The 25,721-nt window shown below is 36.2% G+C and overlaps 1 protein-coding gene across 5 annotated transcripts in view; it reads right to left on the reverse strand.

The window, feature by feature from the left end:
• Positions 1–19,552, reverse strand: part of LOC149541164 (mitogen-activated protein kinase homolog NTF3-like) — a 107,581-nt gene extending 88,029 nt beyond the window's left edge. Inside the window, exons 1-3 of one of the 5 annotated variants that reach the window (XM_089802161.1) lie at positions 19,341–19,552; positions 19,030–19,156; positions 17,911–18,386 (exon numbers count right to left, since the gene is read on the reverse strand). In XM_089802161.1, coding sequence (XP_089658287.1) covers positions 17,911–18,333 — 423 coding nt within the window. In that variant the 5' untranslated portion in view covers positions 18,334–18,386; positions 19,030–19,156; positions 19,341–19,552. Of the gene's footprint in view, positions 1–17,910; positions 18,387–18,786 lie in introns of all 5 variants that reach the window. The other 4 variants (XM_089802159.1, XM_089802160.1, XM_089802162.1 and 1 more) reach the window with 4 other exon arrangements.
• Positions 19,553–25,721: the final 6,169 nt, after the last annotated feature.

The following is a 25,721-nucleotide window of genomic DNA, read 5'->3' on the forward strand; positions in this document are numbered from 1 at the left end:
GCAAGAAGGCTAAAAGAGTTGGTGGGGAAGATGGAGAGCCCATCAGCTGACGGATTAAAGAAACGATGGTTTGTTAAAGGGCTACGGTCGGCTCTGAAGAACAAAATGAAGATTGTACCTCCAGCATCATACGCAGATGCGTATAATTAGGCGATGGATCTGAAGAGTGAGCAAAAAACAAGCAAGAAGAAGAAGCACAAATTGTCAGACTCAAACGATTCATCGTCCGAAAATAGTAGCGGCGATGAAGAATCAAGCAAAAAAGTTTAAGCGTTGCAGAAGGATATGCTACGAATGATGAAGGAATTTAAAAATCATAAAAGAATGTTGACTCAGTAAAGGGGGAATTGTGGTGTACGGACTATAAGGAGGAGGGCCACATAAAGGGCTCTCGCCCGAACAACAATTTTGTATTATCTACCAAATTGCGAGACATTCCATAAAGGAATGCCCGTTCAATATGAAGTCAAAGGGACACCAGCAAGTGTAACTTAAGCAAGAAGTGTCCACCAGAACAAACATAAACAATGATGCAACCTCAGGAGGATATCGCAACAATAACTGGCACGGAAGGGGTGGTAATAATAATAACAATAATAACAATGGAAGCCGGAGTCGGATACAATACGACTCAAGTGGACAATCAATGATACAGTGTCGTGCATGCAACCTCTAGGGACACTTTGCCAAAGATTGTACCACAAAGGAGACGTCGTGGTTGTCGTGCAGATGGTGTGGTCTGGGAGACCACAAAGATTCAAAATGCCCAAAGTAGGGGGTGAATTTGTTAAGCGTCAAAACATGTGAGAAGGAAGCACTAGTCATTACAGGTGAGCAAGCTAAGAAGGAAAAGTACCCTGATGTAGAGGAAGAAAAAAAGAGGTTGCAGCAAGCACGAACGAAGTTGGAAAAACAGATGGAAACAGGAAGTTGCAAGCAAAAGACACTACTGATACCTTGAAGAGGAACCTAGCTGAGCAAAACATGATAAGGCAGGCAATGCAAATAGAAGTCCCTATAAAATTAAATGACCTCCTTACAATGCCTCAGTTACGGACGACGATTCTGAATATGACACCACTTTCGAAAGCAACGGAGGAAACAAAAAAGGATGGTAGTGGAACAACTGCAGCAAACCCAATGCTATTGGCACTCACGACAAGAAAACATCCAGCAGTGGTAGAGATGGGTATCCTGGGAACCGTACTTATGGATACAATCGTGGATGAAGGGTCAGGCGTTACAAGAGGATATATGGAAAAAGTTGGAACAACCTACATTGTGGCCACCTACATTTCAATTACTCACTACAGATCAGCACGGAATCAAGTCGTTGGGAACCCTCATGGTGCAGCCGGTAACTATCGGAACGCAACCATTTCTATTAGATTTTGTGGTCATTCCGCTAAAAAGAAAAGGGTATGACGCTATCCTTGGACGGGGTTGGTTGGTGCAAGCAAAAGTGAAACATGATTGGAAACGAAATACCCTGTGCATGGAATGTGAAGGCCGAAGATTTGTAATCGACTTGCACACACAAATGATAGTTGAGGAGGAAGCATCATCAGATTTCAAAAGCGAAGGTGGAGGGGACAATGAAAGGAAGAAGAGAATGGAACTTGATGAAGAGGGAGTATTGAGACTGGAAGGAGAGTCTAACAATGACGACCTGTACTCAGTGAACATCCTACTCCATTGGCTGATGAAGGACTACGAGCTCTTTTCGAGCTGTAATATGTTAAGGGTCGACGAAGGTAAAAAAAGAGAGGAAAATGAACGTCTTAAGGAATACAGAGAAGCGAAAGAAGGTAAGGCGGTTACGGTTGAAGATGAAGGAAAGAACATACTGTATGGCCAGCACAAGAGGAAGAACATATCGTACGAACCTAGAAAAAGGAAAGACACCACCGTACGGTACACGGTGAATGGACTACGTGGAAAGAAAAGGTTACACCGCACCAGGGATTTAGTAGAAATGTACTAGCGGCAAGGAAAACACATTGTACAGTCTGCATAGGAAACAAAGAAGGGCTTAATAAAAACTACAACAGTACGGAGTGAAGGCTCTAGAATCAAGAATACAGTTATTGACAGCAAGGAGTGGCAGCCGACGGAATTCATGGTACCAAGTGTAAGGATCGCCATCAAGAACAAACTAGGAGATGTAGAAAGCCTAAGGGAGAGATTGTATAACTTAAATAAACTTGATGAGCGACGATTGCAGGTACAATGGGCCACGGAGGTTACACAGAATAGTCGAAAAGTATGGCATGACGAACATTTGAAATTAAATAGATTTCCACCAGGCCAATTAGTTTTGAAGTGTAATGGGTGGAACGAAATCAAACCAAGCAAATTTAAAGTTAAATGGGTCGAACCATACAAGATATGCGAAGTTGGCGATAATGGAGCAATCAAATTATGGACATTGGATGGGAAGGTAGTGTCTGATGCAGTAAATGGGTCGAAGTTGAAAATCTATCACAAAAGAAAGAACGGGCCCCCGCAGACGAACAACTGAGGGATAGTATAAAAATAATAATATTAATGCATATATGTAAAAATAATTGTAATATAAAACACTAAAAATTTTAAGAGTAAGCTAAAGAAAAGAGATAAATACTAATATGTGTAATAAGGAAATATGGCAGGACAAGCATATCATACGGTATCAAGAAACAGGTATAAAGTATGCATTCAGAGCGTACGGTCTTGGATAGGAAACATGAGAACATTTCAAGTTGAATACTGTACGGCTACAAGCAAGCAGAGAAGGCATATAACCTCATCGTATGGTCCACTGAGATTGTGAAGAAGTATTGTACCGCCAACTGAGAACGTGGAAAAGATAACTCATCGTACGGCCATTCAGTAGAAAGGAGGAGCTCACCATACGGCAACAAGAAGACATAGTCAACCGTACGAACATACGACACAAAGGAAGTATTATAAAAAGCCAAAAAGGAGAGACATCACACGGAGAAAGCATGAATAAACACACCGTACAATTTGTACAGCCTTTACATAGGCAAAAGAAATTTGGGCACATTGCACAGCCTTGATCAGGACACCATACGACGACAATGAGACAAGAAGAAGTGACTCGACCGTACAACCGTACAGTATAAGGAAGACAATAAAACAAACACATCATTGTACGGACAATAGTAGAATATCAGAAGTGATTCTGTATGGTCGTACGAAGATAAAGATTAGAAGCATGCAAGTCAAAGCCATCGTATGGCTCATACAAGAGTTATAGGTGGTTGTACAGCCACTATTATAGGTGACGCAGAACACTTAGCAAGTGAGACAATACCATACGGCCTTCGAAATGAGAAGAGGGTATGAACAAGGTATGGAGAAATTATAAAACATCATTGCACGGTCATACGACATAAATTGATACAAGGGACGACACCAAAGAAGGGTGATAGGAGGTTCTAAAAAAAAACGTCGACAAATCAAAACAGTTCATGATGAATAATGTATGATACCGAAGGGTAGGGAAAGACATAAACAAGTAGTCAAACATAAGCAGTTGGAAAAAAGAGTATGGGATCGGAAGAATATCACAAAAATGGGGTGTTCCATGGACTTCTGTGTGGGTTTGAGAGTGTGCCTGGGGCTCTACCCCAGGACCCCGCAACGGCGTTGCCCCCAGACCCTCGGTTAGCTCAGTTATCAGAGTTTTTCATTAAAAAATAGAGTGAAATTTGTCAGTTTCAATGAAAAAACAATTTTTTCCTTAGAAAGGGTTTCTTCTTGGTTGTTTCACAGATCTTCATTCTTCCAATTTATGAGTAGTAAATAAAAACCTAACCTATTGATTTCTCCTTCTGCTCAACTACCAATTTTATATATATAAAATAATGTGACCTTCAGAAAATGTAAAAACTTTATGTATGCTCTGATAGAATTTTTACTGTCAATAAACAATGTTGCTATGTTTCTTTGTTTTTATTAGAATTAATTTTCATAATACATTAAAGTGAAGGAGAAATACTAGCAACACAACTTAAACATTATTCATAATTTTATGTGGAAAGGAAATACAATTAACATAAAACGAATTCCACATTAATTCAATAAAGAAACCTGATTTTCTCCATAGATCAATTCCTTGTGTTTGCCGGCTGAAAGGGAAACCCAAAATATGAGACCAAGGCAGCTCCTCAACATAACGTCACCGTGGTTATCCACAAACGCAGGCCAGAGACACTATCAAACAGTCTCGAGTAAATGCAAAATGCTTCCAAAGCAAATTGCAGCCAAATGAGAAATGACATCCAGCTACAAACAAATCGCAGGCTGCAAATTCAGAATGCCATTTGCATACAATTCCGCCTAGCACAAATAATACTCCAGCAAATTAATTAAACCCACAGCCTTGACGTCAAGTTGATGGAAATCTCAGATGCAAACCCCAGTAGTGAAACGACAGTCACTAATTTCTCAAAATGTTTAACAAATCGATTGCCACTATGGAGCACAATACAATCAATTTCCTTCAGAATATTGATCTTCGTAGCCACAGTGACTACAATTGGAGAATTATGATAATTGTTTTTACTTCAGCACAATTACAAATGATGAATCTTAGAAATTCTTCAAAAACCCTCAGGCAATGAAAGAGCAAGAAAATATATAATATTCAAGATTGTTCTCCCTAGTCAAAGAAAATACAGTAGGAGAATGTTGGCCAATTGTATACTTTAGCACAATTGCCAAGAACTACTCAGACTTACCCTTATACTTCAGCAAGGGCATACAATTCAGAAATCAGGAAAAAGCCACAAAGGCACAAAAGAAAATATATATTCAAGTGTGCTTTTTCCCAATGCGATGAGCTCTCATTTATAATCTTTCCTTGCCCAAAGTTTCCTAAATAACCCCACCTCAGAAATTGTGGAACTTGTTAGTAAATAGATTGTCCTTCAAAGAAATATATACAAATTGACCCTAAAACTCCCAGACAAGAAGACTTTATCAGCACTAACAGTTGGGTCGCTTTACCATTGGACTATGCAAGCGCCCTTTGAATTTTACAGGGTACAACTCCCCGATTTAGATATATAAAGAATGAAATTTAACAGATACTTTTAAACTGAAAGTGAAGGCTACAAACATCTACATGTAAACACATAATAGATGCGAAAGCAAAATGAACAACTAGAAACAATGAACAAAAGACACAAAGTCCATTTGTTCAGACCTTACATAACAAAGAGAATGAAACAAGGAATCCACTTTCCATCCTTTTGAGGAAATGAAGAATTAAAGCTTCAAAAACCTTGAAGTCAAACATATTCAGACAACAGTGATACTAAAATGCATTTAGAGAAAACTGAAAATTATGCAAGATCATAATCAGTAGAAAGATAAATGCTCGAACTCTAAGTTTTGATATGCAATTATCTCTCATATCTCCCTTCTCTAATGTGCAAAAGATTACACAGATCTTATTACATCTTTGCATCATAATCACTACTTAGAAGAAATAAGCATTCCCTCCCTTACATTACGATTAAAATCAACTTTCCCCTTTCCCCAGCACAAAGTCCAGAAAAAGAAATAAAAACTCTACTCTTCCACAGTCCACAATCTGTTTTTTCTTTCCTCTCTGAAGAACTCCCCTTTTTCACATCTATTTTACATATTTATCTCCCTTCATTCCGTAAGGACTTTTCAATTATTATAACTGACTCCTTTTGTTCTTTCCTTGTGTTATCCGAATAACTATCTCCCTCTTGGATTAGTTTAGATGAACAACTTTTTAAAAGTTGTATAAGTTGATTTTCCCCTTTACATTACATTTTGGGCCCCATATTTATAAGTGTTACATTTATAAATAAATAAAGAAGGTGCCCATGAAATTAAGAGTCACTGCATAATTGAACAATTGGCACTTGAGTTGTCCTCATTGATTTCAACCTATTGAAGAATCTTCTTTTGAATGTGGCAAGTGTTGCTACTCTAAATTGAAGGAGTAAAATAATTTGAAAGTCTCAATGAAGACCCATCTTCAATGCTGAACGGAGTTGTAAGATTCATGAGTTCCTTTCCATTGCTCCTTAGATTTGTCGTCCCTCTACACTCCTTCGATGTGTACAGACTCCCGACACCATCGAAAGCCTAAACCACACAGTTCCTATGATACTTGGTGCATTTTGGGAAGTTCACAAATCAGACAAGTTGCGAAATTGGTAGTTTTGGTGATTTGAGATTCACCCAAGAATGTGCATATGTTAAGCCTTTGTTTTGGAATGTGGGAATCAACTAGCTCCATACCTTTGATGCTTCGATAAGCATTCTTATGCATGAAACCTCCATTCGTAGGCAACATCAAACCTCAGGGTCTATGAAAATAGAAGATCCTTAATCTTGTAGTTTAATCTTTTCTTTATATAGAGAATGTGCTTCGGATTCCATTATCATGACATCATGGTGTGCTCCATCTTAGCTGAATTCATCCTTCAATATTTGAAAGAGTCGTGGGGTTCTCGAGCTTCATCCTCGACGTGGGTTTCCCATTTCAAAACAATTCTCAAACAGCTGGTGCACATCCATATGTTGGCTTGATTCTATCTGATGAAGCTTCACTCCTTGTGTCTGATACAAAGCATTGCGAAGGCTTTAATTCACTATTCTTGCCAATGGCCCATGTCTCTCTGTTCTTCTATAGGATAGACTGAGTTCCCCCACCTGAGGCATTATATCAAACAAATTGCCTACCTCTTTGATATAGAACTGACCATGAGTTGATAAAAGTACTGGAACATCTCATTTTGCATGCGTCGGGTTCTTTATGGACTGTAAGGTCGAGAGTCCAAACTCATGAATTGGCATGGTTGGGGATGCAAAAGGAAATGCAGTGAGTGATCATGACAAATGAATGTCTAGAGCGTGTAACCCGACTACACTCATCGCGTTATGGGCTTGTGAACATTCTAAAATGCTCGAGCATATTGTCAAACACTTTATGTGTATCCCTTGCATGCGGGTTCAAAACCGTTGGCCACTTTGTGAAGGGAACCTGATAGGGTGAATTTGAGATGTAGTCCCCCAAGTTGTGTTCCAATGAGAATTGGCTAGACTGTTGGTGTTGTTCTTTATTCTTTCATCCCTGGCCATTGACTGCGAGCATATGGTTCAGCAGCAATGTTATTTGCCGAAATTTGTGACCCATGCTTTCCTCACAAACAGCTGATGAATTTTTATGGTTGCATCGACATTTGTATTGGTGAGGGGAAAGAATTCGTTGATATTCAAGAACCATTTGGTGTTCAACAAAAGGAACCCGATTTGACACCAAATACATGTCTGCGATAATTCCCATGCTTTTTAAATCAAGGCCTTCCAACACCGGGGCATTCTGTCGAATAGTCGCCACACGTGCCCAAACACCCCCAATATATGCATTTCTAGCCGACACACAGCATTTTATCCAACGTGTCTCAAGCATTCCCTCGGTATCGAGTTCCCCATTCTGGACTTCAAATTTTTGCGCCTCCTTATGTACAACTGATGTCCAACAATGGCATCTCCATCATATTGATATAATACTCCATGTGAATCTCCAGCCGTATGCAATTTTACCAAATGCAGAGCATGGGGTACTATGTTTCAAAGGGTCGACATACTTATCAACAATACCTCAATCTAGGTGAATTTCTTGCAGCCCATGCATCAATCAGAATAAGGCTGTCTCAATTTTAGTTCCATCAATAATGGCTTTTGATGAAGAGGTTTGATCACAAATATATCTAGTTGACAAGACTTCCTTGTTTGGCCCAGTGCTCATGATGGTCTACATTTTAGATTATGAACTCACAATAAGTTCTTTGAAAAGTGAACTTTCAACACTTCATGATTTAATGTGAATGCTCGATTAGGGGTTATATTCAAATTTGGACAGATTCAACAAAGTAAACCATTATCCCTTTCATTTTGATCATTTCTATCCATGATTTTCTTTGAAATCATATCTTTTTGAACTTTTGAAATTGTGTTCTCAGATCTGAACCTTGCAAAACTTGTTGAAACTGACTCAAATTGAATTCCTGAACCGGTACTCAACTCTAACTTCAGACTTTGTACTTCGAAATTTTGAGTTCTTGATCCAAAAGCCCTTTGAACTTTGAAAATTAAAACCACTGGAACTGAACTCCTTAATGGGAAGTCACCTTTGCTTTTGAATCATGTCAACAAATGAATTTTCTGACATTCTGAGATCATCTCGAACTGACAAGACATCCTTCTCACCGTATCGAACCAAGGAACCTTTTTGAAATGCATATCGAACCTTTGAAACTGTTGAACCGCTTCAAACCATTTTGAACCATTGTTCAAAGGAGTTTAAGACCATAAATTGAATATTTTAATTACTGGGTCTATATGGGTACCAACACAAGCATAGTAGAAGTGATTAAGGACAATTGGGATAAAGAGTTCACAAGTCTAAAGAAGAACTTTGCAGATTGCATTACACTTATTTTATCCATTCAACACGCTGAAGAAAACAAGGTAGAACAACAAATTTTGACACTTATTTATCTTTTTGACTCACCTTTGTCACTGATGTCAAAAAGGAAGAGTATTAGTATGACGAATTGTAAAAAGATAGCATGCATAGTATATGTGAAAAGGCATATATAAGTTAAATATATAATAAATAATTAAGGGGGAGCATATATGTAAAAGATGGGAAATGAATATAAAATGATCCACATTTTTAAATTTTAACGGCCATGTGAAATACTTCAAAAAATTTGAAGTTTTGCAATTTTGGACACAACCAATTATCCCAGATGTTGCCATCAATGCTAGAGGGGGAGATTGTTGGCAATTTGGCTAAGGTAATATGTTAGGGTTGTCATTTATGGCAACACATAGCTAATTTTGAGAAGGCAAAATGAAAGGATAAGTTTCAAGTACAGTTATTCAGAAAATTATCTAAGTACTGTAGATCAGTGCACAGTCAACATTATTTTGTCCAACACAGTTCATTAGAAGCACGTGGCCTTATGTGCACTTTCAAGGACATGATGTATATGACACATGGGCAAAAGCGCTTAAATTTGGCTATGTATGGACGAAGTTATTGCAGTTATTTTAGGTACAGGTTAACAGGATAGAACAGAGTTAAAGGTAGAATAAAGGTATTTTGGATAAGGAATTAACAATGTTGGGACAACATCCTAGATGTTAACCCAAATGCGGCAAAAGTTAATTTAAAAGATTTAGCAAAGTATCAAGCAACAAGGCTGATAGGATGAAAGATTTTGGTATGAAGGAAGAACATTTTGTTTGGCAAAGTGTGGCATTGTATTGTAATGAAATAATGTTTGAATGTGCACTTTCTGTGATCACTATTAATGCGAATTTGACACCAGTACAAAGCAATACGGTTGTATGATCAATTTTGAAGAAGGCACCAAAAGGACAGATCAGATATTGAAGACATCAGCATTGTGTAAAGGTTTTTGTATCTATCTCTATTGATAGAATAGTAAAGATATTATTGCTTGTTTAAGTAGTGGGCTCTTCTTGCATACTTTTGTGTTATATAACCAACTCCTAACAAGGTTGAGGCTTCTAACAAGGCCTAGTGCTCTAACAAGCACAAATACACTATACGGATGTGATAGACTCCTAACAGAGTCAATATCTTTCACAAAATACTTTTGATTATTGGATCATTTGTGGGTACCATCCCCACCAAGGTTTTCCCTTGATCATGGTTTCCCTAGTTAACAAATAATGGTGTTGTGAGTTGCATTGTGTTATAGTTATGTTTACTTTTCAGTTTGATCATATATGCAAGTTTAAATATTGTTAATAATATCCATAGTTGGGCAAACGTTTGTGGAACACTGATTCACCCTCCCCTCTCTCAATATTGCCTATTTCTAACATTCACCTTGAACTTCTCTTGCACAGAAAAACTTGTTAAAGCCCATAAAGGTCATTTGCATGTAGAGATTCCCTCTCAATTGAGACTCCCTTCCAAAAGGAACAAAAAACTCACTATTTGAATATCACAATAAATAGATTAGCTCTAATGATTGATCAAGCAAAGAGCTTTTGCATTCTCCCTTTGCCACACTGTAATGATCCTATCTTACTTCGCTTTGATTTTACCATTATCGCAGCAAGTGGTCGTACAATGGGTGGAGATTGCTTCAGATATCGTACAATGCAAAGGTGTGGAACCACACGTTACTCAGGATGTCTGTACAGTCCTTTGGATGTTTGTACGGTGCAAGGATGTGAGGCCGTATGGTTAGGAAGGGAAGACCATACGGAATAATGGGGAGGCTCATACGGTGGAGTTGGAAGACCATACGACTGGGAAAGATGGATGTACGATGTAGGAGGTTACCGTACGGAGTGCAATAGGTGGTGTACGGTGGAAGCAAGGACGGTGAGCAAAATATGTATGAATGGATGCAGAGATGTCAATAGTCTTTGGTCAACCAAGTAAGATACACAATAAAGTTTAAATACGCACAAAACATCAATCTATATAATAGTTGCAAATAATGATAGCAATTTGATTTGCCAGATCGAGCCAAACGATACAAACGGAATAGGGTGAGGGTTGAATCCCACCGAAACCGAAGAAAACTAAGTAGGGAAGATCTTTCACTTCCAAAATGGCGAACAATATTGAACTTTAATAGGAATTCATCGTACAAAGAAATAATCCAAATATCATACCATCTACTACCTACATGTCGCACTTAAATACCCATCGAAGGAACTCCTGAAGTTTTACAAAGACAGCAGAAGGTTTAAATCCATGAAAACCCCAGGGACTACTAATTTACCCAAATCAAAATCCCAAATATTTCCATGGGGGGCAAACCAACTTCCTCTCTAAGAACCATTTCTTGAATAGTTGGAGTCCTATTTTAGAGGTAATGGCATCCTTGGTCCAATTCTCTTTACCATATAAACCATCTACAATCTTGAGTCTAGGGTTCGGAATTAGCTTTTTCATTTGGGCTAACTCATTCGTGGACTCAATTAATTATTCCAAGAAGTCATCATGTATATTCCTACTGGCATATTCTACTTTTCTCGAAAAACCCATCTTTGGAGGCATATTTGATAATAATAATGCAAAAAAACCAAAATTCTTTTAGTGATATACAAGCTAAGATTCTTGCTTCTCCTGTTTCTTCTTTGAAATCTGCAGTAAAGTGCTGATATAGAAAATTCTTTCACAATTCTACCAGGCCGGAAAAGCTCTTCAATAGGCTCTTGCTCTTAGAAAATCAGAAATATGTTTGCACAAAGAAAATCTTTGAGTTCTGCAATATATCCCTGGTTTTAACTTCGCACGAGGACCCTTGATTCTCATAAATGGATCGTAGAGAAAAACAGAGTGGCACCACCTTCCAATTTTAAAAACAAGCCATCAATTTTTGAAAAATCCGATGATTGAGGAATAAAATCTTTAATGACTCAGCTTCAACCCTCCAAGTTGGCGGTCAACCCAATTAAATCCTTCCATATAAGCCTTTTCTTTCATTGCTGACAATTTACATTGGACCCACTTGTGCCTTTGGACACGTGTCATGCTCACGCTATGTCGCCAAGGGTAAAAATCAAGCAACTTCCCATGGCAACATAACGACCATCGTCGATGTCTATTGCATCAGACGATAGAACTCGTGTGATAATCTTGTTATGAACAAGGTGGGCCCGTAAGATTTTCCTTCGACCACTATGTTGCTAGCAGTAAAGTTCATGCAACTTCCCATAGCAATAAGGCGACCACCGTTGATCTTGAAGAGATCTGACGACGCGGATCAACAGTACCTTTCTATTAGTGCACATCCTCAGTGGCATCTGACACTCTGACAAACTGACGTGCTGATGAGGTTATTAATGGCAAGTAAATTCATGCCATCGTCTTTAGATTTGGTCCCCTCATATTCCTTGTTTGCAGGTGATTGCTATGTCGCTAGAGATAAAATTCATGCAACTTCCCGTAGCAACAAGGCAACCACTGTCGATCATAGGGAGATCTGACGGCGTGGGTAATCCACCTTGAAACATCATTTATTTATTAACTGGGTCCCGCATGTAATCATTGCTTGGTTGCTATGTTGCTAGCGGCAAAAGGCACACGACTTTTTATAACGACATAGCGACCATCATCGATATTGAAGAGATCGGGCGGTACAAATTATTTTTGGAGCTTTAGGGAACAATGTAAATAACCTTTTAAAAGGTTCCCGAAAATATAAGGGAGTATTTTAAAATGATTTCTCCTACTCAAATTAAATTGAAAAGGCACCTAACCCAAAAAATTTCCTAGGGCAATATTTTAGTGAAACAAAAGTTAGGGTTTTTCTAGGGTTAACAAAATTAAAGAGACCAAACCCTAATTTTCACAATAGGAACATGGAACATTCACGTTGAGATATATTCATATAGGCATGAAATGAAAACATGACCAACAACCACCATGAATACTCTATCTGCGCATGCAAACTTCTCTCTTCGCACATCCAATGTTTTAGGGTTTGCCTTCCTAAAGAAGACCTAAGTGACTTAGGGTTAGGTATGAATCAACGGTTGTGATTCACCCATTTTGCCGCTTAATCCATCCCTTTAACTAATTGGTTGCATATACTACATAGGGATCCTCAATATAGATTCGTTATTATCATCTAAAATCACAAAACAATCCTTAAGTAGGCTCAAAAACGGTTTACATAGAAGTTTGTGCCATTGCAAACAACTGTCCAAAACTGTTTTATTTGGCACTTGAAGTCTCTAATGCTCGGCATCCACTGTATCTTCAATGTTGTAACTTGGCCTCTGAATGACACGGAATCCTTTGATCACTCGGCATTTGAATCACTCGACATCAATTGTCTGTTGGGCACTTGAGTGACTCGGCACTTACTAGTTACTCGGCATCAACTGTCTGCTCAACACTTGAGTGACTCGGCACATACTATATATCTCGCTCGGCATACACTATCTGACAACTTATGCTTGGCATACATTACTTGTTCGGCATGAACTAAGTTCTATCTTGTAAATGACTTAAGTGTATTGTCACTCATGTGCCAAAACCAATCTGAGATTAACAATCAATAACATGCACAAGCACAATAGAAGGTGACAAACAAGGAACCAATCGTAATTGATTGTAAACAAGCTCAAAAGACTTAAATGTCTCCTTTGTAGATTAAAAAACCTCCTCCAACTGTTGTATCAAGGATCCACAATCATGTTAGATTGTGAAGGATGATCATGTAGAGTATGAAGAAGAGGGTCAGAGTGTTCCCTGTAACAACTAAAGAAGGATTGTCTTCATCAAAGAGAATACGAATGTCATTAATAATTTCTCCAACTCTACAAACTCCCAAAACAATGCACCAATGTCTGGCAAGTAGGAATCCCAATCAAGGAGACGAATAGATATCTCTTGCAATGACTCACTACAATCATCAACAAGAGAAGAATGTGTGATCTCAACTGGAGAAGTAGGAGCTACAAGTGGAGGCTTTGGATCATAAATCTAAATAGATAGCTTCTTTAAGGTAGCATTGTCAAAGGGAATATTGTCTACATCATCAAGTGGGATGAGGTAATCTGCAATAGGATCAACACAGAATAGAGAAACACAAGAATCTCCAAAATCCTCCCAAATAATGGTCCAAATTGTGTGTGGGCACTAAATACAGCTAAACTAGAGGTAAATGTCATAGAAGAGACACAAACTAAAGCTATTACAAATCAATCCTCTGATATGAGTATTTTTTCGTCCTAGACAAAAAAATTTCAACTTGGACTTTGGCTTAGGAATGAGCCCATAAGATAAGGTAAGAGATTAAGCCATCTACAATATTCCCTTTGCCCATTATTCATAATTAGCCCCATACAAATTTTTTACAGCAGGATGTGTTCCATATCCCATGATTACAGCAATGATGCGCTTCTCATATTACAAAATGAGATCAACAAATCATTACACCCCCACAATGCACTCAAGCAAAGAACTCCCCCACCACCCCCCAAAATAAATGATTTTGGCACTTTATTTATAGTGTGTACAATTGCCACTTCCTATACAAGAGCTGACTTCTAATTTTGATGTTTACAACTGCCTTATAGAGGCTAAATCGGGCTCAAAACAATATTGCTAAGGATCCAACTGAAAATGTACCAACACAGTGATCATATATGGCCAAAAATGACCAAGATCTGAAAGTGATATTTTTGTCAAAACAAGGCTACAACTGATAGCAGATCTGAAAGGTATACAAAATTATGCACCTTCAAAAAAAACCCCTAACAATGTGTACTTGTGAGCTAAAATGAAGCCTTTAAAGTTGCAAAATCAAGGATTGTACAGATACAATCACGAGACACTACAAATTTGCATTTCATTTGACGGTCAAACAACCAATGCAGGATAACGGTGAGTCTGAATTTGGCATTCAACTGACCGTCACAACAAAACAAAATCACAAGGTTTTGACAATCAGGCGGTCATCAATTCTAGAATAGTGGAGAATCACATGCTGCAAAAAAAGGGTTGGTTGTTGATATGGCCAATGATTGGATTGTTCGTGTTGAGGTGGCATGAGAAGGTTATCCCTGTCAGATCTCAGCTCCGCATTGGGTCTATCAGTTTGAGTTGTGTGTCAAGTGTTGGGTTGGGGATTGATGTCCACATGGCACTTACAAATGGACCGGCGGCGGTCAGTGTGCTGCTAGGAGCTCAGTTGGCAATAGGTAGGGGGAACATGACTAAAGGGTGTGAGACTGCTGGGAAGAAGGGATTCATAATATACCTTGAGACTTAGTCCCACATTCACCGCACAATAAATGTTTGGTTCTTTTTATTAGAAGATGCTCAAATGAATGGTAAACCAAGCTATTGTCATTCGTATGTGGATAATGGGTTTATGTCACTGGAAATATTGAGTGAGAGGTTGTTCTTTCAGTATGTCTGTTGGCTGTGAGCAGAATTTCATCTGCGCATATCGGGTTGTACAGTCCGATTTGCAAAATAAAAATTGCCTCAGATTTGACGTTTCCCCAAAATAGGCGAACTTATAGTCAAATTCATTGATATGGCCTCTTAGACGCAATGGTGAGGATAAACCTTGCTCTACACACTCCTGCAAAATGATGCTCTCCAGATATGGATGAAAGTCCAACAAAGGGAGAAAGATCTCTCCAAAATGGCTATGCATGACACTCCAATGGCTCTGATTCAATGTAATAATCACTTTGATGTAATGAAAGAATTTGCCTAAAGCAATATGCAAAGATCTAGAACTCAAAGAGTTGCACAAGAAAGACAAAATGATATGATAAGAATAAGTTGTATTCTCACCAGTATAGTAACTGAATCAACTAATAATGGATAAGCTAACTAAACTCAATTTATATACAATGTAGATGTGCTTGCTTAATATAGGCAACGCATGATATCTAAGAGATAAGCAAGAGATAATATATCACCCACACTAGGTGGAATCATGTCCACCATCCTCCATTATGCAATGAAGTATGTGCAACATGTGGAGGATGACAATGTGATTAATACACTAAAGGTGAATACAACACATAAAGTGGAATGTGATATCTATCACCCTCTAAAGTGGAATTTCTCCTACACCATGTGCAAAATAGGTGCAATCTACTAGGTGTCTCGTATACAAACTATTGTGCAATGCATTATCCTAAGTAAGCTTGAATATAGTGTAATAAAATATATATAATTACACCAACAGTTTTGCTATTGTGAGTGCCACCAGATACCATTTTGATTTGACCTAAATGGCTCCTCCTCTGTATTTGCTCCCAGCTGGAAGCCGTTAAGAGGCACTCCTATTTTTGAGTTATTACATTTTTTGTTTTTTTTTTATTAATATACTTTCTGCAGCCTTAGCTGCGCATTACCAAGCCAAAAAAAAATGTATGTTTTATATTTTTGTCGGAACAAGACGCATGCAAATTAAAGCTTGCTAGTCTGATACAAATTACTCACACCCTACCTGGAAATCTGACAACACCTAAAACGTCCTTGATGAAGTAATACTTGATCTGCTCCTTAGGTTGATTCCTAAGACAATCTGATTGCCACACTTGAAGATTTTCATCTCCAAATGCCACAAGCTGCTGTATACAGCCACCAGACTCCTAAGAATAAAATCATTATCTTTGTTTTTCATCTGAGAAGTTCTCATTTACCCCCAACATTTCTTAAATCCGATGCTTTCCTTTTTTTACCATTACACAATCATAGGCAATCCAGTTAACCACCAGGTCTGAGACAACTAAATTTACCCAGCTACCTGGCAGTTCTAGCTGGAATGCCCACTCCAAGTCAACCACTTTATTCTATTAGTTGAACCTACTCCTGACTGAAGCAATTACAGCCTATCTATCTAATATTTCTGTGCTGCCAGCCACTCACTCACTGCTACAGAGTCGAAGTGGATCCCACATTCCCTTCATATTAAAAGAAGACATTATAATAAATATGAGAGCCTCAAACGATCTCACAGCCATTAAAGAAAGTGGAGAATTGACCATGACCTTGAAAGGATTCATCTTGAAATTGGAATGAGAAAGGAAGGAGAAGAAAAGTTAGAAACAATGATAACTAAGGACAATTTCAAGAATTAAGTCCAGAAAAAGTCCCTCCAAAAATAGGAATGAAACCAATATTATGGAATCAAACTCATGGTCAATATCTGGTTCAATCTGACATGCAATCCGAAATACTGAAAATTTGAGGAAGTTCCCAGTTAATATACCACACTACTAAATTTTGACTTGCTGCATCTGCTTAAGCATAACTGAAATATTATATTTGATTGCAAGTTTTATTTTCTTATAGCGTTCTAATTTTTACCAAATGGGGATTCTATAAATCCAAAAAGCTGAGCTGATCAATTTGTCAGGTTATGCTGCCACTGAAGAGCCAAATGGGTAGAGACCAACACATGGGAGCAGAGTGCCTATATGGCCTAAGTAATCAAAATCATAATAAATTCAGGCTTTTTGGAGGAATTAAAGGCCAACTTGAAATCGCTAAATATTGGAGACTGTTTCCTTATAGTATATATTCAACCAATGGCAAATCAATATACCACACTACAAAATTTTGACTTGCTGCATCTGCTTGAGCATAACTGAAATATTATATCTGATTGCAAGTTTTATTGTCTTATAGCATTTTAATTTTTGCCAAACGGGGATTCTATAAATCAAAAAAGCTGTGCTGATCAATTTCTCAGGTTATGCTGCCACTGAAGAGCCAAATGGGTAGAGACCAACACATGGAACAACTCGAAATTGCTAAATATTGGACACTGTTTCCTTGTAGTATCTATTCAACCAATGGCAAATCAATTATCAAATAATCAGAGAGGGAGAGGCCATCACATTGCTCAGTAATGATCCTAATGGAGGGACTGAAGATCCTGAATAATGGCTTCAAATAAATCCAAGGAAAGAACCTGCAGGTATCCATAGAACCCATCAACATGAGAGCAAAGAAATTTAGGTATCACATATCAGAAAAAAAATATGATATGAAGATTCCCTTCGGTGTGTGGTAGATAAGGTATTCTTAAAGAAAGGTCAGGCGCAATGGGATAGTGGAAGGAAAAGAATAAGAATTTATGCAAGTAAATTTGGATTCAAATAAGGATGCTGATTGTAAGAAAATATGTCAAAAATTAGAATGGATAAGTACAGTATACAAATAGACCAGACATAAACTAGCTAATGAATGCCAATCAGATCTTAATGAGCCACAACCACCAACAACCCCAATTTTTAGCACTCATTCCAAATATATAAGCTTGAATTACAACAACTCTTATTTTAAGAGACACAACCAAAAATCACAGTACAAACCTGGTAGATGAAATATTGGCAATGGTCATCTGTGAGCGGTTGAGAAGACCTAATGATCTGATGCAAATCTGTATCCATGAGCTCAAACACAAGATAAACATCATTGAAATTAAGCCTATCGGAAGGTTTCATGATATCCTTCACAGCAATAATGTTGTCATGCCTGATCTGACGAAGCAACCTGATCTCCCTAAGAGTCCTTTGTGCATCAGTTCTGTTCTCGAAAACATTGATAATCTTCTTAATTGCAATCTTCTCATTGGTCTCTTTATTTTGAGCAGAGCAAACAATCCCATAAGCACCCTTACCAATTGGCTTTATTGGTACATATTTGGTATCAATCTCGAATATGTTCTGCCATATGGAATAATAATGCTTTCCCTCTGCTGCGATTCCCTTCGGTGAATCAACTTTACTCACCATTCTTATAATCTATCTCAATCTTTTTCTCAAATGTCAAATGTATGCCAATATGTCTGTCAAATAACAAAAATGAAAATACAAAAACCCCAAAATAAAGGTTAGTTCAAAGTTCAGAAACATAATTTAGAAGAAAATAAATTTACCATCAAAAAACTGAAAATTTCTGTTCACGTGTACGTTAAATTACAGAAATAATAAAATCTCAAAAAGTGAAGTTCAGCTCAAATAGAGAATTTTGAGAAAATTGAATCTTTCTATCAACTGAGATAGGCTATATAAACATTTCGGTCAATAACCACCCAAAAAAAAACTCTCAAAAATGAAGGTTGTCCCCGGCAAGATTTATGAGATGTCAAATTCTGGGTATGCAGAAATCTATCAATTCTAGATTACGTGTCAAATATAGACAACCATAATCCACTACAGGAATCGTGAATGAAGATAATAACTCACAGAATTTTTGTACAAACTTAAATTCAGCGATTGAGCTTTTGGGTATTCATAAATTCAAAGATGGAGGTAATGGGTATGAACAAATTCAAAGATTACGTTGTTCGGTGCACGATTAAAAGCCTTAGCTTTTGGGTATGTACAAATGCATCTGAGCATGAAATGTGCCCAATCTCTAAATTTCCAGAGACATGTTGCAGCCATGACCTGGCAAATTCACTTTCAAATCAAGATAATCTAACAAACCTTAACTAAAGAATGTACTGAACAAGTGCGCACGCTTTTGATGAGCCCCACAATGAGGCATTTCAGCCTAAAGCACGTCAATTAGTCGTCTCAGCAAGCAATATGAAAATGGTGTTGAGGAACCCACCTGAAAAGATCGAATTCCAGTGTAATGGGTTGACAAGTACAATTGAAAAAATGACCCTCGGAACAGGCGAACTGATCTCAGATTGTCTTAGACAGAGAGGTATGAGACGAAATAGTGAGCAGTCAACCTCATTTGGATAGCAGGAAATAAAATGTTAAATATGAATGGCATGTATCCAACAAACCTGATATCCAAGTATGGAAATTATTCGCTAAGGTGTGCCGTGCTGTGCTGTACTGCAATGGAAGTGGCAGGAACTGAAAGGGGTTGAGATGACCCATCCATGTTCTTTGGGGGTTTGGTTTTAGCTTTTCACAAGCCGCTTCTTTGCAAACTCTTCTGCTCTTTTCCTCGTGGATGGCTTTTTTTTGTATGCATACGTTGTTTCGGGGGAGTGTCTTATGAGAGGTACCATACTTATTTAAGTACTTATTTAAGCACTGCATTCTAAGGAATGGGTTTACTTTTTTACGCACTGCATTCTAAGGAAATGGGTTTACTTTTTTACGCACTGCATTCTAAGGAAATGGGTTTACTTCTGAAGAGGGTTAAAACACCTTTACATAAACACTATAACTAATGAAACAATAAAAACAAGAGTTGTAATACAACTTGAGTTCTATCTAATGTAAAAAGAGAAAAATGAAATATGTTTATAACTTTATAAATTTTGCTATAACTTCAAAAAAAAATATGTAGTGTATACAAGTTTTAACAAAAATTTAATAGATATACAATACTCATATAACTTGGTTTATCAATAGTTTTTTTAAGGCAGTCATATAACGTAAAAATTAAAGTATATAAGATTTTTTTTTTCATTTTTCAGTCTTGGTTCTTAATTATTGAAATTAGATACAAATAATGTGCTAGTGTTTCTATATTTATGGAGTTATATTAATGTAAAAAAAACTAAAATATATATAAGACTTTTTTTTTTAGAATTATAGAAATATTTATTTTGCAATTTTTTTTTTTAAATGTAAAAAATATTTCATTTTCTTATTTTTTATTGGTGGCATAAGAAACATTTTGAAGTTTTTAAAAGAACAATAAAAAATACTAACAAAAAAAAAGAACCAATTAGGAAAAAAAATAGATCTTCAAAAATAAAAATAAAAATAAGATAACTATGAAACATCATTTCTAAAATGGAGGCAAATCAATAGTAGAAAATGAGTAGCAAAAGAAATCTTTTGAATTTTTGAAAAGAAAAATTAAAAAACCACTAGCAAAATAGGAGGAACCAATGAGAAAAAAGGAATAGCCTTTAAAAAATAAAATATAAAAATACGAGAAATGTAAAATATTATAAATGTAATTAAGCCAATAGGCTTTTTTATTGTGGCACACAATGGCCTGAGAATTGTTTAACATCTAAAAAAAGGCAGTCATGTGTAATTACTGAATTTGTTAAGCAGTTTTTGACTACTAATTGGAAAATCACAGAATTTGAGGGATATGTAAGGATTAAGAAATGGAAATTGATTATGGCTTTATTTAAACTAGCAGTTAATTGGGAATTCTATAATGTGTGTCTGTGTAAAAACTTTAATCGTGATACGTAGATATCAGGAAATATTCGTTGTCTAAATTTGTTGGGGATGGCAGCCAATTTTATACTTTTGTAATATATGTTGACTTTGAATTGTCGCTCCATTTTTTTTAGGCTATTTTAATTCTAAGTGTAAAACTAAAGATACTTTCCTTCTGTTCTTATTTTATCAAATGGATTTTTGAATGAACAATGAATTTGATTCTTACGCATGTAGGAAAATAGCTCGTATATCTCTAGGTTTATAATAATGGTCCCATAAAAAAGGTATTAACAGTTCCATCCACCTCCTCGTGCAATGCGAATGTGTAGGGACGAACTAGCATGCATGCAGGTGGTTTCTCTATTAAATCTTCTAATTTAGCCTTTTGCCTCCCTCAAAATCATTTACATATCTATGTTAAACATTTTCTTAAGAAACTTCTGCCCAATGACTTCAATTTAAATTCTCCACACATTTGTTCCTTCCTCATAGCACACTGAGGTATTTCAAATTTCAAATACGGATTTCATAGACAATTTATCAGTTCTTTTTCAATCATTATTTTTATTAGTCATTGTTTTCCTTGTCTGTGTGAATTTGTGACAGAGAGAGAATCTTTTTCTCCTTAGAAAATTTGGAAGCCCCTTCGTGATTGCACCAACTTCTTAGATTTGAAGCTATTTGCATAGAAGGAAGCCGCAAACAGGAGTACTTTGCAACACCGTCTGCCAAATCAGGTTTTCTTTTTAAAGCCATCGAAATTGCTCTTTTGATTCTGCTTCTCCTTCTGCTCTTTTCACTTGTAACATTTTCTCTGCCTTTGCTCTTTCATTTGTTGTTGTTCTCATTCTTGTAGTAAATTGAATTTTAAGATAATTTCAGTCAAGTAGAAATCAATATATTGTATAATCATTTGTTAAGTTGGAATTATTCGGTTAAGTAAACTAATTAACTGTTAACAGTCACCTACAATTGCAATTTTGAGCAATTATAATCCACCATCTGTTCTTTGGTCAATTTAGTATCCTACTTTACCAAGGTGATCAATGGATTTTGTTTTACATTTAGATCAATGTGTAATTTGTAAAATTTCCATTCCAGGTTCCATTGGAAATCTAGTTTGTAGAATTTTTAGTGACCTTGTTTTAGGTTAGCCATCCTTCTTGAGCCTTTCCCTTTCCCTTGAGTCTTTATAATGTTCCGAGCCATGCTTTATAATTATATGATTGATATAAAATTAGTGTAATGAATACAATAAATATATTACAATCATGATTATTATAAATTAAGTTGAAACATTTGAAATATATGATAAGTACTTTAACAAAAAAATCTAAACTAAATAGTACAATTTGAATAAGTAAAAAATATATAGTTTTTTGTTATAAAATTAGAAGAATTGTTATTAGTAGTTTTTTTTTTTAAATCTTAACTAAACAGTACAATTTAAATTACTAGATAATTATAGTTTTTGCTTTAAAATTAGACAAATTATTTCTATTTCATTTTAATTATTTTTTTAAATAAGTGTAATGAATACAATAAATATATTACAATCATTATTATTATATATTAAGTTGAAATGTTTGAAATATATGATAAGTACTTTAACAAAAAAAATGTAAACTAAATAGTACAATTTGAATAATTAAAAAAATATAGTTTTTTTGTTATAGTTTTTTTGTTATAAATTTAGAAGAATTGTTATTAGTAGTTTTTAAAAAAAATCTTAACTAAACAGTACAGTTTAAATAACTAAATAATTATAGTTTTTGTTATAAAATTAGAAGAAATATTTCTATTACATTTTAATTATTTTTGTTCTTCTTCAATTTCTAAGTCTCTATCTATATTTTGTAATAATTGTAGACACCCAAAAATTGGCAAAGACCTAAATCATGCAATTTTGATCAATCAGTGCAAATTAAAGAGAAAATCAGGAGAAACACAATAGACTTTCAAATCAAAAATTACATCAGGTTATTAATCTATCAAATCGATAAGACCTAAATCAAATTTAAAAGAGGAGAAAAACAATTCAAATTCATAAAATAAAATTCAAAAAGGAGGAGGAAAAAGACAAAGTGTTGAGAATAAATAAGACATTTATTAAAACAAAAAAAAATCATTTATCCTCACAAAATTGGAAATCTCCCTTTTTTATTTTTAAAGAATTAGAAATATCCTCAATTATCCTCAAAACCAAGTCTGTTGGACTCTTCCTCATAGTCTCTTATGAGATATTTTTAGTTTCACTTTCACCCATCAGTCAAAGGTGAAAATCCTTATTCTTACCCCAACCCCTTTTGAAATCCTATAAATAGGAGGGAAATCTAAGAGGCAAAGGACCCAAGTTTTAGGCATCTGCACTATAGGCAGATTCTGAGTTATCATTTTAGCATTATCATTCTAGTGAATTCATAACATTTTAGCATTGTTTTATGTTATTTAGCATCATTTATTGTATGTTAGTTTATTGCATATCCATTTTGATAGCATATAATCTGCATTTTTAGTCCTAGATCTTGCATGTATCCTCATAGATCTGTATTTTTAGCATACTTCCATTCTAGAACTGTCACTAAGATGCTGGTCTAAGAGTTATTTTACTAGTTGTAGTTAGGGAAACATGAGACACTCGTAGAGATTACATTCTGATGATGATATATTGGGTTTAGTCTAGCTCATCGTCAGTCTAACTGCATTCTACATTAAAGTTTCATGAATACGCATTCACACCATGTACAAATTGGCGCCCACCATGGGGCTTGAACTAAAAGCCTCTCTATTGTCATTTTTTTTAGTCTAATCTTTCATTTCTAGTATAGATATGTGTTTCTTGCTATTCTCTTGTGCAGATCCGATCAAATACAAGTTCTGCAGCATTCGGGAGGCCTCATATCAGCGAGAACAACGTCTCAAAGTCTTCCTCGAAAACACAAGGGTCGGATCTAAATCTTTTGATGCTTTTGAGCTTTGTTATAATGCTTCCAAGAGATATTTGGACACTTCTGAACTCTGTTTTAATGCATTTAATCTTTCTAAAGCGCATTTAAATTATTATGTAATGCATTTACATCTTTCTACAACGCTTTTGAAGTTTTCTATGACGCATTTACATTTTTCTATAATGCATTTGATGATTTTTGAAGCATAGAAAAAGTGTCTTATAGTGCATCTAATTTTATTATACCACATTTGCCAAATTAAATAGTGCATATAAGGCTTTCTATAACGCATATGAGTATTTTTGTAGTGCATCTAGTAACATTTAGAGTTTCCTAAATCTAACTTCTAGATTCAAATATCATTTGCTTAGAGGTCCCTTTTGAGTTAACAAAAAGCTCCCAGATTACAAACAGTGTCTGATAGGAATGAAGACCCTCCTAAAAGTGCCTAGCCTTTGCTAGCTCCAAATCAGGTAAGTGGACCTCGGCTCTTGTCAATATAAAGTGTGGCATTTCAAAGTTCCAAACATAGCTTAATAGAAGCATTCAATCTCCCTGATCCAAAATAGAAGTAGACCTATGCTCTCAACTCTTTCGAGTTGATCAGAATGCCCAAACTTCTGTAAATATTGGTTACAATTGAACAAGGAAAGAATTCACACATAGTGTCGCTAGGAGCTCCTCTATTTTTAGTAGTATAAGGGTTGGTGATTAAACCTTCGTGTCTATTGTGTTTGGGGAGCCAAAATAGTAGGGATATACTCTCACTCTTCTTGAGTGATCAGATTCCCAAACCTGTATGTGCCTTCCATTTCCCACTTTTCAATAGGTAGGATTATCTAGCCATAGAAAGGCTACCTCCTAAGTTGGCTTAGCAGGGCCAGTGAGAGGGATTGCCTTCCAATCTTGTATTCTCAATAGAATGCAAGCCACCCATGTCTGGAATATAGCCTTCCTCGAGTAGTCCTATAAGGGATTGTGCCAAACCTCCTTAGCGTTGGTGGGAAGCTCTCTGTCACAAGAGAGGTAAATCTGAACATAGTTGGTTAAACACTAAGATCCACTAGTCACCGAATTTAGATAACCTTGATAGGAAGCCATTTTCTTCCATTTTCTAGGTGTGTGTGGTTTTACATTTTGTTTTGGTCTTACTACTATTTTGCTTGGAAGTGCTTTAAAACTTAATAACGAACACTAGTGCGGATCACAATCCTTCTAGAAAGACAAACTTCAAATTGGCATCGAGAAACCAAGTCCAAAAGGAGAACATTGTTGAATAATCCTGAAAGTAGCACATATACTACATAAAACAATGCTTTTGAACATTCTTGTAATGCTTATGATCCCTATTATAACGCACATTCCTATCAAACAATGTGTCTGAGCCTTTAAACAGTGCATTTGCTTAGCAAAACAACGCATCTCAATCATGAAACAATGCATATGACAATTCCAATAGTGTGTCTGAGCATTTAAACAACACATATGATCAATTAAATAGCGCCTTGACCAATCCTATGATGCATCTGAGCAAAAACATAAAATAAAGGCCATTTGCGTGCATAATAGTTGTGAACAAACGATAAATTTGGATACCCTTTTCCTTGCTAGCATTTTACAAAGTTTGAGAAATTCCATACCTGATTGAAAACACCTTTCAAAACAAGCAGAGCTACAAACATCATTATCAACCCAACAATTATCATCAATTCATTTCATACATCAAGCCATAAATGTTCGAAGACACACATCCATCCCTTATTCGACTCGGTGCAAGTGAAACTTATCCTATCAAAATTGGCAAATGCATTGTCCAATCTAGCTTGTTACCACAGAGAAATCATGGTCAACGGAAATGCATTGTCCAATCTAGCTTGTTACCCTTGCATTCCAAAAATGCCTAAAGTAATCCAGTTCACATTTTCATGCCACCGTATAAGACCGGTATAATGAAAAAACCAAAATAATCACCTTTACGAATGAGTGCTAGAATAGCCGGCATAACCATCAAATGCACAAAACCTCTAAATCTCCTTGAACTCACTACAGTAGCAGATTGCTCATAGAATGCAATTATTC

This window comes from Cupressus sempervirens, chromosome 9, assembly GCF_028749045.1.
Source record: "Cupressus sempervirens isolate cs-2001-9-10 chromosome 9, ASM2874904v1, whole genome shotgun sequence".
Taxonomy (NCBI): Eukaryota; Viridiplantae; Streptophyta; class Pinopsida; order Cupressales; family Cupressaceae; genus Cupressus; species Cupressus sempervirens.